General features: G+C 56.8%; 6 protein-coding genes across 6 annotated transcripts; 1 reads left to right on the top strand and 5 right to left on the bottom strand.

The window, feature by feature from the left end:
* Positions 1-833: 833 nt before the first annotated feature.
* PG998_001174 (uncharacterized protein) lies at positions 834-1,862 on the top strand (the record flags this gene model as incomplete). Its single annotated transcript, XM_066867992.1, has 5 exons — positions 834-1,128; positions 1,194-1,301; positions 1,366-1,487; positions 1,543-1,728; positions 1,785-1,862. 5 exons carry the CDS (start codon positions 834-836, stop codon positions 1,860-1,862), a joined length of 789 nt encoding a protein of 262 aa, XP_066736407.1.
* Positions 1,863-2,048: 186 nt separating this feature from the next.
* PG998_001173 (BNR/Asp-box repeat domain-containing protein) lies at positions 2,049-3,178 on the bottom strand (the record flags this gene model as incomplete). Its single annotated transcript, XM_066867991.1, has 2 exons — positions 2,049-2,356; positions 2,389-3,178. The coding sequence occupies 2 exons, from the start codon at positions 3,176-3,178 to the stop codon at positions 2,049-2,051; spliced, it is 1,098 nt and encodes a 365-aa protein (XP_066736406.1).
* A 454-nt stretch (positions 3,179-3,632) lies between these two features.
* Positions 3,633-5,717, bottom strand: PG998_001172 (transporter; the record flags this gene model as incomplete). The annotated part of the gene is made up of 6 exons (XM_066867990.1): positions 3,633-3,821; positions 3,917-4,059; positions 4,165-4,172; positions 4,270-4,499; positions 4,557-5,077; positions 5,168-5,717. The coding sequence occupies 6 exons, from the start codon at positions 5,715-5,717 to the stop codon at positions 3,633-3,635; spliced, it is 1,641 nt and encodes a 546-aa protein (XP_066736405.1).
* A 313-nt stretch (positions 5,718-6,030) lies between these two features.
* On the bottom strand, positions 6,031-7,542 carry PG998_001171 (uncharacterized protein; the record flags this gene model as incomplete). Its single annotated transcript, XM_066867989.1, has 1 exon — positions 6,031-7,542. The coding sequence occupies one exon, from the start codon at positions 7,540-7,542 to the stop codon at positions 6,031-6,033; it is 1,512 nt and encodes a 503-aa protein (XP_066736404.1).
* A 372-nt stretch (positions 7,543-7,914) lies between these two features.
* Positions 7,915-9,971, bottom strand: PG998_001170 (uncharacterized protein; the record flags this gene model as incomplete). The annotated part of the gene is made up of 3 exons (XM_066867988.1): positions 7,915-9,688; positions 9,741-9,819; positions 9,884-9,971. The coding sequence occupies 3 exons, from the start codon at positions 9,969-9,971 to the stop codon at positions 7,915-7,917; spliced, it is 1,941 nt and encodes a 646-aa protein (XP_066736403.1).
* A 402-nt stretch (positions 9,972-10,373) lies between these two features.
* Positions 10,374-13,214, bottom strand: PG998_001169 (uncharacterized protein; the record flags this gene model as incomplete). The annotated part of the gene is made up of 3 exons (XM_066867987.1): positions 10,374-10,520; positions 10,588-10,776; positions 11,358-13,214. 3 exons carry the CDS (start codon positions 13,212-13,214, stop codon positions 10,374-10,376), a joined length of 2,193 nt encoding a protein of 730 aa, XP_066736402.1.
* Positions 13,215-13,579: the final 365 nt, after the last annotated feature.

The following is a 13,579-nucleotide window of genomic DNA, read 5'->3' as shown; positions in this document are numbered from 1 at the left end:
ATAATTGTCACCAACTGGAACCAACGTGAGTCAATACTCGACTTTCCAGGTTTTGCCGATTGTTCTCTGCAATTTCTATTCACGGCCAGGGAGGTTAGTTGTATTTAGTGTAGCAGAATGTCGATTGTTCGCCAGCTCAAGCGTTCAGAGGCTGTGAGAATCACGTATCAGCAGGTGCACGGCTCATACAAACAACAAGCATAACTGAAGGCGGGTGCCACTGACTGAGAACAAAGCTATTCACTAAGAGATAGTATTTTCTTTGGCGAGTGCTATTGGAAGCAAACGGGAATCTATGCCAGGGACGCTACACTGCTATAGACTGGTCCTTTCATACATTATATATGTTAACGTCCTAAGCCTGATATATATAGAAATAAATATAGTGTAGTTTGTACCCTAATGCCCAGCATCCTTCCCCTAAGCTAGCTTTGTTGAAGTTGCGTCTGCTCGGGAGGGGACGAATCTCGGCTCACAACCAAACCATCCCCCAAGAGAGTTGGATGTTGTTGATGTGGCTGGTAGCACGCAGAGCAGAAACAGGGATAGTCACCACATTCAAGCCACTTGCTAATCTAGAGCTCGTCCCATATCGCTCTGTGATATCTTTCCTAGGCGCTGAATGGTGTCGCTTTGCCAAGCATGTCCCGTTTCGGAGTTACACGATGCTGCCCCTGGACTCGAAACGTCGCAGAATGCTCAAGCGTCAGAGCCAGGGATCGGAGGCTCCACCAAGATCGCCTCTAGTACCTCAAATCGACGTAGATATCCTCTGTAACCAAAAAGGCCTACACCTGAGCATTCATTTTGTATGACTGGAAGCCGGATTCAGCATGGCGAACAACAACCAGAGAGAGCCCAAGCAGTACGAAAGTCTGCGAGCCGATGACAACGACGATGTGTTATCTGACTTGGATGTATTCGACAAGGACTATTTACAGCAACCCCGGCCTCGCCGCGAAAGAGTGCTGGCGGCGCTGCAGATACAACCTTACCGGTGGCTGCTAGATATAGTGTTGCTGCTCACCGTCATTGGTCTGCTTGTGGAGCGGCAACACCGGGGCGGCGGCCAGTCCGCAAGTCATCGCTACGAAGGAACAGGGGACTTGACGGGATTCGCACCGCCATGTAAGTACGGGGCTCATGTTGTTTATTGTCCCACATCATCCATCTAACCAAGGCGACCACGATAGTCAACCAGCAAATCAAGTCGTTCAGTCCTGATCCCCTTTACATGCCCGACAACACGTCTGAGTTCTTTACCCGGGAGGTCAAGCAGAAGTGGCTCGACATTGTACCACGTGAGTGTCTACCATTCCCATTGCTGATCCATCAGGTGCTAACCACAAAGGTCCGACTCTCAAGCGGGACTTGGCTATCTTCAAATCAACAACGCTGAGAAGTACGATGATCTACCCAAGCCGCTAGTGGGCTATGGCGAGAGCTTTGTAGCTACGACATCGATGACACACCAGTTGCACTGCCTTGTGAGTGGCTCTGCCAGCCCATGTAGAGACTGATAAAAGCCTGACTGGAAAGTAGTATGCAATCGCCGAGACCTATGCAGCCATAACTTCAAACAACACGGCAGTTTTGATGGAGACATGGCATATGAACCATTGTTTCGACTACTTGCGACAAAGCATCATGTGCTGCGGCGATGTAGCCTTGGAAGGTGAACAGACGACGTTCCCCGAAGGGTTCGACGGCAGCGACGGATGGGACGCGGTGAGCAATCCCTTCTTGAGATGTTCAACCGGCACATACTGACATGGGCTTTGTAGAAACATGTTTGCAAGGATTACGGTGAGGTGTATTCATACCTGGAAAAGAACGCAGTCAACAACAAGACGTGGATCTAGAGCGGACAACAAGGGCCGGTTATGGCTGGCATCTGGCTGTCCAAACATTGCGAGGAGTTCAGGGACGTAGCGGTAGCAAAACCACCACTGCGAAGGCGTTTTGGGCTTTACTGTATTAGAGAATTACATGCTACCATGTATGAGCAGGGGCTTGTATGTGTAGCTATTGAATTCAAACAAGTCCCTCTAGACCTTGATGACGCTGATTTGCACAGAGTTGGTCGTGCTCGGCGGCAGCTTGCCGCCCCCAGCGATCAAGACATAGCTCGGATCCTCCTGGAACACCATCAGGGACCGCGTGTAGGAGCTGCCAGCCGGCGTGGCAACCTTTTCCCAAGCGTCTTCGGCACCAAGAGCGCGGTTCATGTAGACCTCGGAGCAGCAGCCCGACGAAACAATGATGGTCCCGTCTTCGCCACCGGCAGGGGTCCAGACCACGTAGGGCGACCCGGTGGGCACATCGCCGCCGGTGGTCACAAGGGGTGGTGTTCGGCCTGCATGAAGGCCTCGGGATCGGCCGACATGCGGTAGAACACGGGGAACGAGTACGACCCGTCGGTCGTTTTGGGATTCGGGCCGCCGCCGTACTCGTAGACGTAGATGTACTGGCCGTTGGGCAGCAGCGCCACCGTCGGCATACCGGGGCGATCCGTGTAGGTCGGGTAGGCCACGTCGTCGACCAGGGCATCCCAGACGCGGAGGTCCGACGTGGTCTGGTGGACCAGCTTCTGGCCGTACGTCGCGTTGTCGCGCTGGTCCGAGTAGTAGTAGATCAGGCGGCCTTCACGCGCCAGCAGGAACGGCTCCCAGACGGGCGTGAGGCCGTTGTCGGGGACGGCGCGGCCGCCACTGGCGACGTGGCTCACAAATTCCCACGTGAGCCCCTGGTCCGCCGACGCGTACAGCTCCAGCATGGTGCTCGAGAGGTCCGTCGGGATAGCGGAGCCCGCGAGCAGCAGCGTGCCGGCGGCGAAGTCGCCCACGGCCTCGGGCAGCACGTACAGCTGCGGCTGGTAGCGCAAGCCCACGCCGAGGGCCGCGTCCTGGACCCGCGCGATCTCGGCCCAGGTCGCGCCGCTGTCAGTCGAGCGGTAGATGGGGAAGTAGACGGGCGGCGGCTCCGGGCTGTAGTTCTCCCACGTGGCGAGCAGGTCGTTGTTGGGCAGCTGCACGGCGCGGGCGTACAGGACACGCGGGTCGGTGTAGTCGGACGGCGGCGTAAACAGAGTAACGTTGGCGAGCGCGGTAGGAACAGCGCCGACCAAGGACGAGAGGGAAGAGGAGGCCGCAAGGGCCAGGGATAGTGAGCGAACCATGTTGGCTTACAGAGAGACGGTGAGTCTGCAGTGGAATCGGGACTTCTCTCGTGACAAGGCCATACGAACTGTTTATATACCCTTTACCCCAGCCATCACACGGCCGCACAATTTTTTTTTTTCAGGAACCAAGCCCGACCTCTCCTCATCTCATGCTTGGCTGCAATGCGACTCCACCAATCACAGGAACCAACCGAGAGAAGTGGCTCGAGGACCTCGTCACGATAGGCAGGGGGTCAACAAGGCCGCTTCCCCAGATCGGTTACCCCAGGCCCGGGAAATGGGGAAAATCGGGGTAGAGCACTATGCGCGCCTATCGACGACGACCTTCCAGGGCAGATGTGTCCAACCCCACAGTGGAGCGATGTCGTGTCCAAGAACTCGCGCCGTACGACGACCGGTGAAGGTATGACGTCCCGGGCCAGTGGGCATGCATGGGCTTGTGAGCCCGGCTTCAAGAGCTGGTTTTTCGAAGGCCCTTCTCGCGCGCAGCCAGTGCGGCCACGAGCGCAACCACGGCGCACGCAGATGAAGCGGCAAAGGAGTAGTGCAGGCCACTATAGTACACGTGGCGTGCCTTGAGCTGCACGTCAGGCGGCAGATGCAGGAGAGCGTCGACCGAGTGTCGCACGTCGGCAACCACCTATTCCATTCACGGGTCATTGAGTCAGAAACATACTTTATGCAAGACGCGGGGCGACGAGGGAAACATCAAGAGGCAAATTGGAGGCATCGTACTGTCCATTTGTCAGGTACGTCGCGAAGAGCTTCGGGGAGCCTGACGCTGAGCGTCGTCTGGATGATGGCGGATGTAATGGATACACCCCATACGGTCCCCAGGGATCGGATGAGGTAAACGGTCGAGGCCGATACGGCGTGATCTGTAGGCATGCTCAAGTCAGAAAAAGAAGTGTCCATCTGCCGGTGCGTTTACGCCGCCGCCCACAGAGGGAGAATGTGTGATGGGATGAGGAGAAACGATAGACGAGCTTTACTTGCCGGAGTGTTCGAATGAAGCCAAAGATGTGAATAGAATCGCGGGGAAGATGACGCCTTGTCCGAGGTTGGCAGGGAAGATGTATACAAAGTACTTCCAGTGCGAGTCCTCAAACCGGAGAGACGCCACGAGGCCGTTCCCGAGGGCCATGAGAATTGCGCCGGTGCGGATCAGGGTCAAAAGCCTGCCCCATCGAGACATCACGACGCCTGCGACCAGGCCGCCAATAGGGACGGCCAGGGAGGGGATCACGAGCCGCCCTCCGGTCTGGGTGGCCGAGTCGAGCAAGACGACTTGGAAGAACAGCGGAAGCACGAACAGGAACTGAATGCGTATCAATACTCCTATTACTCGAAAGGCGCATCAGGAGGAATCGCTTACCGCAAATGCCGAGGCGCCGGCACAGACGTTGGATATCTGCGTCAAGATGGGCAGCCTACCGTGAAGCATCCGAAGCGGGATCATGGGAATCGCCTTGGTCCGCTTCTCCACCCTGATGAAGAGGGCGAACAGGACGAGACTCCCGAGCAGAGCGCCTATGACCCAGGGGCTACTCCAAGGCAGCTCATTGCCCCCCAGGCTCAGGCCGACGAGCTGCACCGACACCGCCGTGACCAGGAGCAAGGCGCCGGAGAAGTCCACGACGTGCCACGTCTCCCTGAGCGTCTTCGAGCCCACGGCCAGGTTCACCTTGGGGTCCTCGACCGCGAGCCAGCCGACGACGAACGCGAACACGGACACGGGCACCTGGAGGACAAAGCACCAGCGCCAGCCGATGGTGTCGGCGATGGCGCCGCCGAGCGAGGCACCGCAGATATAACCGAAGCCCGTAACGCCATTTTGCAAGGCTTGGTACATCCCCCTCTTCTTGAAGGGGATCATGTCCGAGTTAATGATGGTAGCTTGTGCGCGTAAAGTGTTAGCTCAGTATCCGGCCGAACTCGCAGATACAGGGGAGGGGGTTACGAGTGGGTGGGCAAGTAGGGGCTCACCCATAGTCATGAGCCCACCGCCGCCCAGCCCCGTCAGCGCCCGCATGCAGTTCAGCGTTACGACATCGCCCGCGAGCCCGCAGCCCAAACAGCCGAGGGAGAAGGTGACGGTGGCGAAGAAGAAGCAGATGCGGCGGCCGAAGAGGTCCGAGACGCGGCCGTAGAGCGGCTGGAAGGCGGTGCTGGTGACGAGGTAGGACGTGGTGAGCCAAGAGGCCGTGTTGGTGGCGCCGAAGGCGGAGCTGATGACAGCGTAGGTGGCGGCCGTGATGGTGCCGTCGAAGCCGTACAGGAACACGTTGGACATGATGGCGACCTGGATCCAGACGAAGTTGCGCGGCGGCGTCCAGCGGCGGTGGTGGGCGTGGGCGTCATCGCCGGCTGCCTCCGACGGCTCCAGGAGGTTTCGGGCCGCCTCTTCGGTGCTGTCCCGAGGGTCGTGGTGGCTCTCTAGGTCCAGGCTCTCGCGCATGCTCAGCTCTACAACGCCGTTGCCGTGGCTTGGCGAGTTGGATGCTGCTGATGCATCGGGCTCCGTATATTCTGTCATGTTGTAGGGTATACGCTCATGCTCAATAGGACTTGCCGATGATACCATGTGAACTAAAAGATGACGGACAGGTGCTTACTAGTACTTGATAGTATCTACATTTTAGCCTGTGTGCCCCTCACCCTGTGGGGAACCCATGCATGCAGATCTTCTTTCTTTTCTAGTCACCCTTCAGCCATACTATAATGCTATGTAGGTACATGGCGATTCTACAAGCGGGGATCATCCACGCCGACCGGCTCGACAAAACAGATACAAGGAGGCCTAAGACTAAGACTGCCACTACAGAACGACTTGCCATGCCCACCGCCATCTACAGGCTGGGCTTTTTCGAGCGCATTAGATAATCGCCGCCTTGCCACGCCTTGTACACGCCGTAGAGTCCCTGAAACGGGCGCACTCCGCCCATCGGCCTGGGCTCTTCTCGTCCCTTGGAGTCGTCGACCTTGACCTTGTCGTAGACGCTGGGGAGGTAGGTGGCCGCGTATTTGGTGCGGAGGGCGTGGTAGGCTTCGCGGTCGTACGACTGCCAGAACTCGTCCTCAGTGTAGTAGGCGTGGGCATAGAGCCACTTCTTGCCGCCGAGCCCCTGGACCTTGCGCTCGAGTTCGCGGTTCTGTCTGACGAACTCGCCGTGGTCCAGGGACCCTGGACGCCAGATGCCGAAGTTCATCAGGTACTCGGGCGTGCTCGGGTCCGCGAACTCGGCGTGCAGGCCGTGCCGCGTCTCCTCGGGTGGCCCGTCGCGGCGCACGCGCAGCGGACAGAGCCATAGCGGGTACGTCGGTAGGTTATCATCCAGCCAGTGCTGCAGTGCGCCCACCTGGCCAAATGGCACGCCGACATCCTGCACAATATAGTCATCAGCCAGCCGGCTCTGGTGCAGGGCGATGTACATGATCTTGGTGTGCATGTAGCGATCGAGAACAGACCGGGTAATGCGGTTGAAGGGCGTGAAGAAATATCTGTAGGCGTATTTGGCCACCCAAAAGCCGCCGCGGTCGTATCTGAACAGGTAGTCTACCAGCGGCACGTGGTCGACTGTCGGCTCTCGGGTGTTCCGTGTCCGTTTCTCGACGTGCAGATAGAACCAAGGATCTCTTCGCCGGGTAAATCTGGACGGGCGGGACGATGGCGGCGTTTTTGGTAGTTCGTTCACTAAACGGCCCAGGCAGACAATGGTTGACCTGGGCGAGAACGCAATGGCATCGACGAAGTCGACCATGGGCTCCCGCATCTGCTTCTCCATGAACGCCGAGGCTTCGACCAGACTGCCGAACGGCTGATATGTCAGCTCGACGTAGTCGGCCGCGTCGCGCAGCTGCACCTCGAGCAACGTGACGACGCCGAGCGTGCCGAACCCAGAAGCGGCGCCCCAAAACAGATCGGCATGTTCACCGGTCTGTGCGGCCCGGACGACGTCGCCGCTTGGCAGCACGATCTCGACCCAGTTGATGGTGGAGTCGAAGGGCCCGTGGCGGAACGAGCTGCTCTCGCCGGAGCTCCCGGAGAAGCCGCCCCCGACGGTGATGTTGGGAAACTCCATGACGACGAGGGGCAACAGCCGCCGCCGCCTCTCCGCGTCATACGTGGCCGCGACGAGGGCGTCCATGGGCACATTGGGCTCGACGAGCGCCGTCTTGCGCGCGTCATCGACCTCCAACAAATGGTTTAGTCCACTGGTGTCGACGGTGTTGTCGGCGCGGCGCTCCGACTTACGCGTGCTGTTGGTGGAGCCGTGGTAGACGCGGAACTTCTCCTGCTTTTCAGCGAAGGTGCGAACCCGTGCCGATATGGCGGCGACGGCGGTGTTGTGTTCATCCATGTTCGCTCGCCGATCTGGAAACCCCCGGGCACAACTTTGAGTTTACGCTACCACCTTTCTGGTTGTGATGCCCAGCACCTTGCAATTCCAGCGACCGACGAGCCTACTTCGTTCCAGAATGTCGAGAGTATGCACCGGACTTCCCGAAGGTGTCGAGTGCGCCAGACGACAAGTGCAAAGTTGACAGTCGAACGAGCTGACGCGCATGAACCTAAAGGGATCACGGATGTACGAGACGGGCTACGCGTCAAGCGCCGGTGGTTTGACAGTGGGGTATCTGACTAATCACCAAGAGACCATTGGTATGACCTCAGCATATATATATATTTATGGTCGAAAGAAGGGGATGGGGAAAGGTGAGCATCATAACAATTATTCGTAGACTGCTGACAGTGCCACTGACGTGCAGTTCCAGCCATCCACCACGACGTTTTCTCCCGCATCGCTGCTTATGTCCAGACCCAACCCACACCCCACCCAGTTGCTGAGCTCTTGACCTCCTTGGCAAGCCAAGTCCCCGTTTACTGCACAATCCAGAGTGCCGTACCCCTGCTTGCCGAGGTCCTCCATCCGCTTCTCGTCGATCAGGTATACCGCACTGCCTGTCATGCCTTTCTTGTCCTCGACGATGGCTATCACCGAGTTGCCGTCCTCTCCCTTGTACCCAACAGCACAGAGGTAGCCAGATGACTCGACACTGAACTTGCTCGATTGGTTCACCGACGACGTGAACATGATGGTGTTCGCAAGGATTTTAGCAAACCAGCCATCGAAGAACCCAGATGGCTGAGAGACTTTGAGCATGAAGGGAGACGACGTCTCTCCACACGTCATGGACGAAGTCGTCGATGTTGGCGTCGCCGTGGGCGCGCTCGTGTTGCTGAAACGCACAGCTGTGGTGTTGAATGCCCGGAAGGTGGTAGCATTGGCATACGGTGGGCGGGTAGTGTTGAAGCGGGGAATGCCTGTCGAGTTGAGAAACGGCGCTGATGTCGTGGCATTGGCAAAAGGCAACCGTGTATTGTTGGAGATAGGAACGACTGTAGAGTTGAGGAATGGTGCTGAGGCGGTGGCGTTGGCCAATGCAAATGGTGGCCTTGTGGCATTCAGGGACGGCACAGCAGTTACGTTTCCGAAAGGTGCCAGGGTTGCACTTGTCAGTGGCAGCCTTGTCGCATTCAGTGAAGGGGCCGATGTGGTGGCATTCAAGAATGGTGCTAATGTCGAGTTCGATTTTACCGCCGTGCTTGTTGCATGGAAGACCGCCGCACTTGTCGACGAGTTCGAGAAAGATGCCGCCGTTCTCGAGGTGCCAACTGAGACTGATGGCTTGGTGGTGTTCACAAAACGACCACTTCCCGTGAGGCTGGCAGATGTGCGCGCTATGGTTGTGTTCGACCCTGACATTGTGCTATTGGCAAAGAGCGGAGCAGAAGTTGATGTAGCCTTCGCGAATGGCGCCTTGCTGGTGGTGCTGAGGAAGTAGGTTTTTGAGCCAAGGTCTGTAGGCGATCGGGCGCTGCTGGGTGAGGTTGACACCGGTCCACCGCTGGACCCCACGACACTCCTGTCCGATGTGCCCTGCTTCCCTGTCTGATCCGGCGTCACGGACGAAGCAAAAGCACGAGCAGAGTCGCTCAAGCTTGCCAATGAGCTCGAGCCCGAGATCGTGGCGGATCGTGATGCGCTACCAGAGAAGGTGAAATTCCCTGTCCCCGCCGTCGAGTTGCCGAACCGCGCCGCCGTCAAGTTATGGAAGACAGCCGATGTGCGGTTGAGGGGTGCAGGGAATTTCTGCGCCGTCTTCACCGTCTTGAAGACCGTGGCGGTTTCTGTCTCATGCAGCGTGACGGTCTTCGTGGTCTCTGGTGCCGGGGCAGTAATCGTGGCGCGCTCGTAGCCCATACACGAACAGACGGACGATAGCGCCTTCGCCGAACCGCAGGGGGCGGCATAGTCTGGGGTTTTCTGCGGCGGAGAAGTTGAGGTCTGATGGGGCTCAGACCGGCGCAGCAGGAGGCCCGCGGCATCTCGCTGATTCTGCCATCGCTTAGAAGACGAGGCGGTCGCCGCGTTCTTGTCTGTTGACAGAATGGTCTTCGTCTTCGTGCCAGTGGTTTGAACCACCACAGTCCGCATTACCGTGCTACGTCGCGCGTCAACACAGTGATCGGAAATGAGTTCATCGTAAGATTTACCTGGTTGCGGGCGTTACTGTGACCTCGAGTAGGCTCTGGCAATCTGACTCTCTAATGCGCGACGAGACATGCTCGACAGCTGTCCAGAGTTAGCCCACATGACATGACTAGTTAGCCTTTGATATAGGCAATACTCGACTTACCGCGAAAACAAGCATCATCGGAGCACTCCAGAGTTGGCGCAGCACCAGCGACGCTTGCGGCGGCGATGGCAATCCAAAAGAGATGCATTTCAATCCAAAGCAATCAACAACCACCCATTGCAGACCGGCTTAATCAAGCCACCACAGAGGAAACAAAACGGGCGGCCCCTCATTTTAAGGCACTTGGTCGCTCCCGAGAGTCGAGACGGTAGAATCAGGGAAATGTTGGAAACGACAGCGTCGCATTTGGTCGCATTTGCGGAGGTTAAAATTGCAGTCATGCAATGTCCGGCATCCAATCCAGACTTGGGACCTGCGTTAACGGCGCACTAACGGCATCAGAAAAGGAGCCAGCCAATTGCCTTCTCGCCGGCGTCAGGGGGGGCCTGTCGATATCGTGAACCGTTGCACGGCACCTCGGCTACTAGCCCCAGACGCTTGTTTAAAACAGTCCACCCTATCTCGATCGATCGACTTCCCAAGAACTGCATCAACCCTTCTCCTCCAGGACACCGAGCTTCTTCTTGATGAGCCCCCAGGCCTTGGCCGTCTCCTCCGGGGTCTTGTAGAGACGTAGTGTCTCCTCATGGGTCTCATTGAGAGGCAGCTTTAGCTTAGCCAACCGCTCCAGGTTGATCTACATGTAGTGGCATCCAGGTTAGTCCAGTTTACAGGGTGTCAGCATGCACCGTTGGAAGACTGACATCGGGAATTTCGCTGGCTGGGATGCATTTCCAGGCGTAGCCGGCGACCTGTAGCTCGCGGTAGGTGATATTGTTAAGATTTAGCCTGGTCGAAAAGCCTCTAATCTTCTCCTTGAACGCTGCCCAATGCTCTACTGCGTCCTGGAGGGACTTGAACCCCGCAAGGTCAGCGAGTCGAATGCAGTCCACCTAGAGTTTCGGTAGTGTCAGTAGGCCGCTCTTGAAGAAGCCGAATGAAGAGGAAGAAAGACATAAAACTCGCTTACCCGTGGAAACTCCCCGTCCAAACACAAGAGAGCATATCCCAGTACCTCGAACTCCCGTTCCCCCAAGGGAGACTGCTCAAGGGGGTGCGTTGTGGTCTTGGCATCTCGAAGCTGGAGTGAAGTCAAGGTGAAGTGGCACAAGGTCGGGGACCCAGATATTCTAGGCGAAAGTGAATGCTCCAGGTGTCTCCGGGCGGTAGTAAACAATTTGAACGGGATTGCTTTGATCTCCAGACACAGGATATGTACAAACCAGTGGGGCTTGGAGATGGGACATGTCAGTAGTGTTCTATCCCGATCGTTGTACTTTGCATCAATAGTTTAAGGGTTCTTGTGATTGCCTCCTCGGCGATGTATGTATGTATGTATGTATGTATGTCAATTAGATGAGTCTGCCTAGTAGATCGATTTGTAGACTCTGCTTCAATATGTGCTTATGGAAAGTCAAAGTAGTTGCGGGCTCGCACATCACCGGCGCCTGTCGGCGTTGCTGTGGCTTCTAACCCTCCGCTTCCGCTTCCTCACACTAATGATCTGCCTCCGCTGGGTGAAGCGCACGAGCCATTGCCAGATCATCTCGCGCATGAGCAGGATGATGATGAAGACGCACACGGGTATGGCGATCCACCAGAAGAACTTGGGGCTGTTGTGCAGCTCAGGGAAGTCCTCGAAGTTCTGCCCGAAGTAGCCGCTCAAGAAAGTGAGCGGGAGGAAGATGACGGAAACCACGGTGAGCTGCTTCATCGACTCGTTCTGATTGGCCGAAATGGTGTTGAAAATCAGGTCGATCATGTCGTCGGCCGACTTGCGAATCTGGTTCAATTGCTCAGTGATCAGTACGCAGTGATCGTACACGTCGCCAAGGTAGGTGTACGTCATCGGGGTGATGATAACGCCCCGCCCGGGGTTTTGCAGTTCTTGTGTGGCAATCTCCTCGGGGAGAAGGGTCTTGTGGTCGCGCAATGCCGAGATTAGCGATGCAATTGGGTTGACAAAGCTGGCCATCTTGTTGATCTCAGATGTGATTATGTAAAGATCCCGAGTGTGCTTGATGCTCGGCTTTGTCAAGACGTCCAACTCCAGATCCCCTACCACGTCGGCATAGCATGCGGCTACGGGAATAGCCATGTCAATGATGGCGTCGATGATGGCCTGGCCGACCATGGATGCATCACACGACTGCCGCAGGATAGTGTCGGGGCTAGACAAGCGCGCCAGAATGGGTTTCTCGACATCGTCGGCCGACTGTTCGAAGAAAGCAATGACAGTGTTATCAGACGTGATGAATAGGGATACCTGTTCTGCCATGACGGCGAGCCCACGCGCCACCAGGGCACTATGCCGTTCCATGTAGTCTGTACGCGCATCGTTAGACGAGGCGTGATAGCGCTGCAGAGTGCATAGGGTGTTTGGGTTGAAGACGTCTGACAGGCCGGTAGTCTGGCGCACATTCCGCGAGGTATCTCCCAGTGGCCTTGGGCCTCCCTTTTCCAATGCAATGTTATTGTTGGCAGAGTCGTAATCGTCTTGGCGCATGGTATCCCACCACTGCTTTAAGCCTCTTTTCATATCTTTCCAAGACGACTGGCTCTTAACGCTGTGTAGTTCATGGCCGTCCTCTCCTTCGTCATCGCTGTCATCATCATCGACCACGCGCACAAGCTTCTGGCAGGTCATGATCAAGAAGGCGTGGCTGGCATACCAGTCGGCCTTCGTCCGGTTATGAGGATTCATCAAATCCTCGATCGCCAGCCTATGAAGCCCCTTGTGATTTCCGAGCGACTGTATGACATCCCAGCTAATTCCATTGACGTTGATCCAACGGCACTTGACCCAGCTCGGCTGCGGCAACTCGATGAAATCGATCATTTGCTGGTTGTCGAGTTCATGAATGGCGATGTTGTCGGGCGAGAAGTCGACGATAGTCACCTGGCACGCGGAGTGCAGGTTTTCCATGGAAGCATGGCCGCCATCGGGCTTGGACGTGTCGAGCCCAGGTTCGGCGCCCGGATGCCAGCCCTCCTCAAACTCCTTAACGGTGCGAAAGGTGTTTGATCTGGTGTTCCTCCGCCTCACGCCAATGGGCGACAGTTCGGACTCGGACCGGGAGAGGCCTGTAGCTATCCCAGACGAGGTTGGCGGCGGCGACAGATGGGATGCCGAAGGGGGCAGGTTCGTGTCGATGTTGAGGTCATAGTGGACTTGCGGGCGCGCCGATCTCGCGGACGTCGTGGTGATGGTTGGAGGAGGTCGCGTCGTCGGGGCGGGCGCGCTCGTGGCGGTTCGGGTGGTGCCGGGAGATGGCGCAGGAAGATCGGGAAAGGTGTCGTCGGTGGTGGCTTCAGACGAGGGATGCGACATGGTTATCTCGGCGGCGGGCGCCCTGAATAAAGCTGGAGGATTGGACGGCACGCCAAGGCTCTAGACAATGTTGCTCAACTTTTGGCCAAGAGATTTCCATTGGCGTATTAGTATGTACATACATATGTAAGTTTAGGGGTTCAAGGTTCAAGCTCCTTCCCTGCCTTTCCTTTCCTGGCAACGGCCCACCGCCTGTCCAAAACCAAACTCCACTATCCTCCCAAGCTCCAGGCTCCCCAGCCCCCTAGGCTAGGGGGGTGCATACACTAAAAGGCAGTGTTCAATAAGGCTTTTTGCGCCAATCAATGACGCAGTGAGACACTATGTGGTGCCTACCAAGTATACATTGCAGTCCCCTGCTTCTT

This window comes from Apiospora kogelbergensis, assembly GCF_038363985.1.
Source record: "Apiospora kogelbergensis strain CBS 113332 chromosome Unknown utg000001l_segment0_segment0, whole genome shotgun sequence".
Taxonomy (NCBI): Eukaryota; Fungi; Ascomycota; class Sordariomycetes; order Amphisphaeriales; family Apiosporaceae; genus Apiospora; species Apiospora kogelbergensis.
Note: the sequence above shows the minus strand (reverse complement) of the source record. Positions and strands in the feature narration are given on the sequence as shown.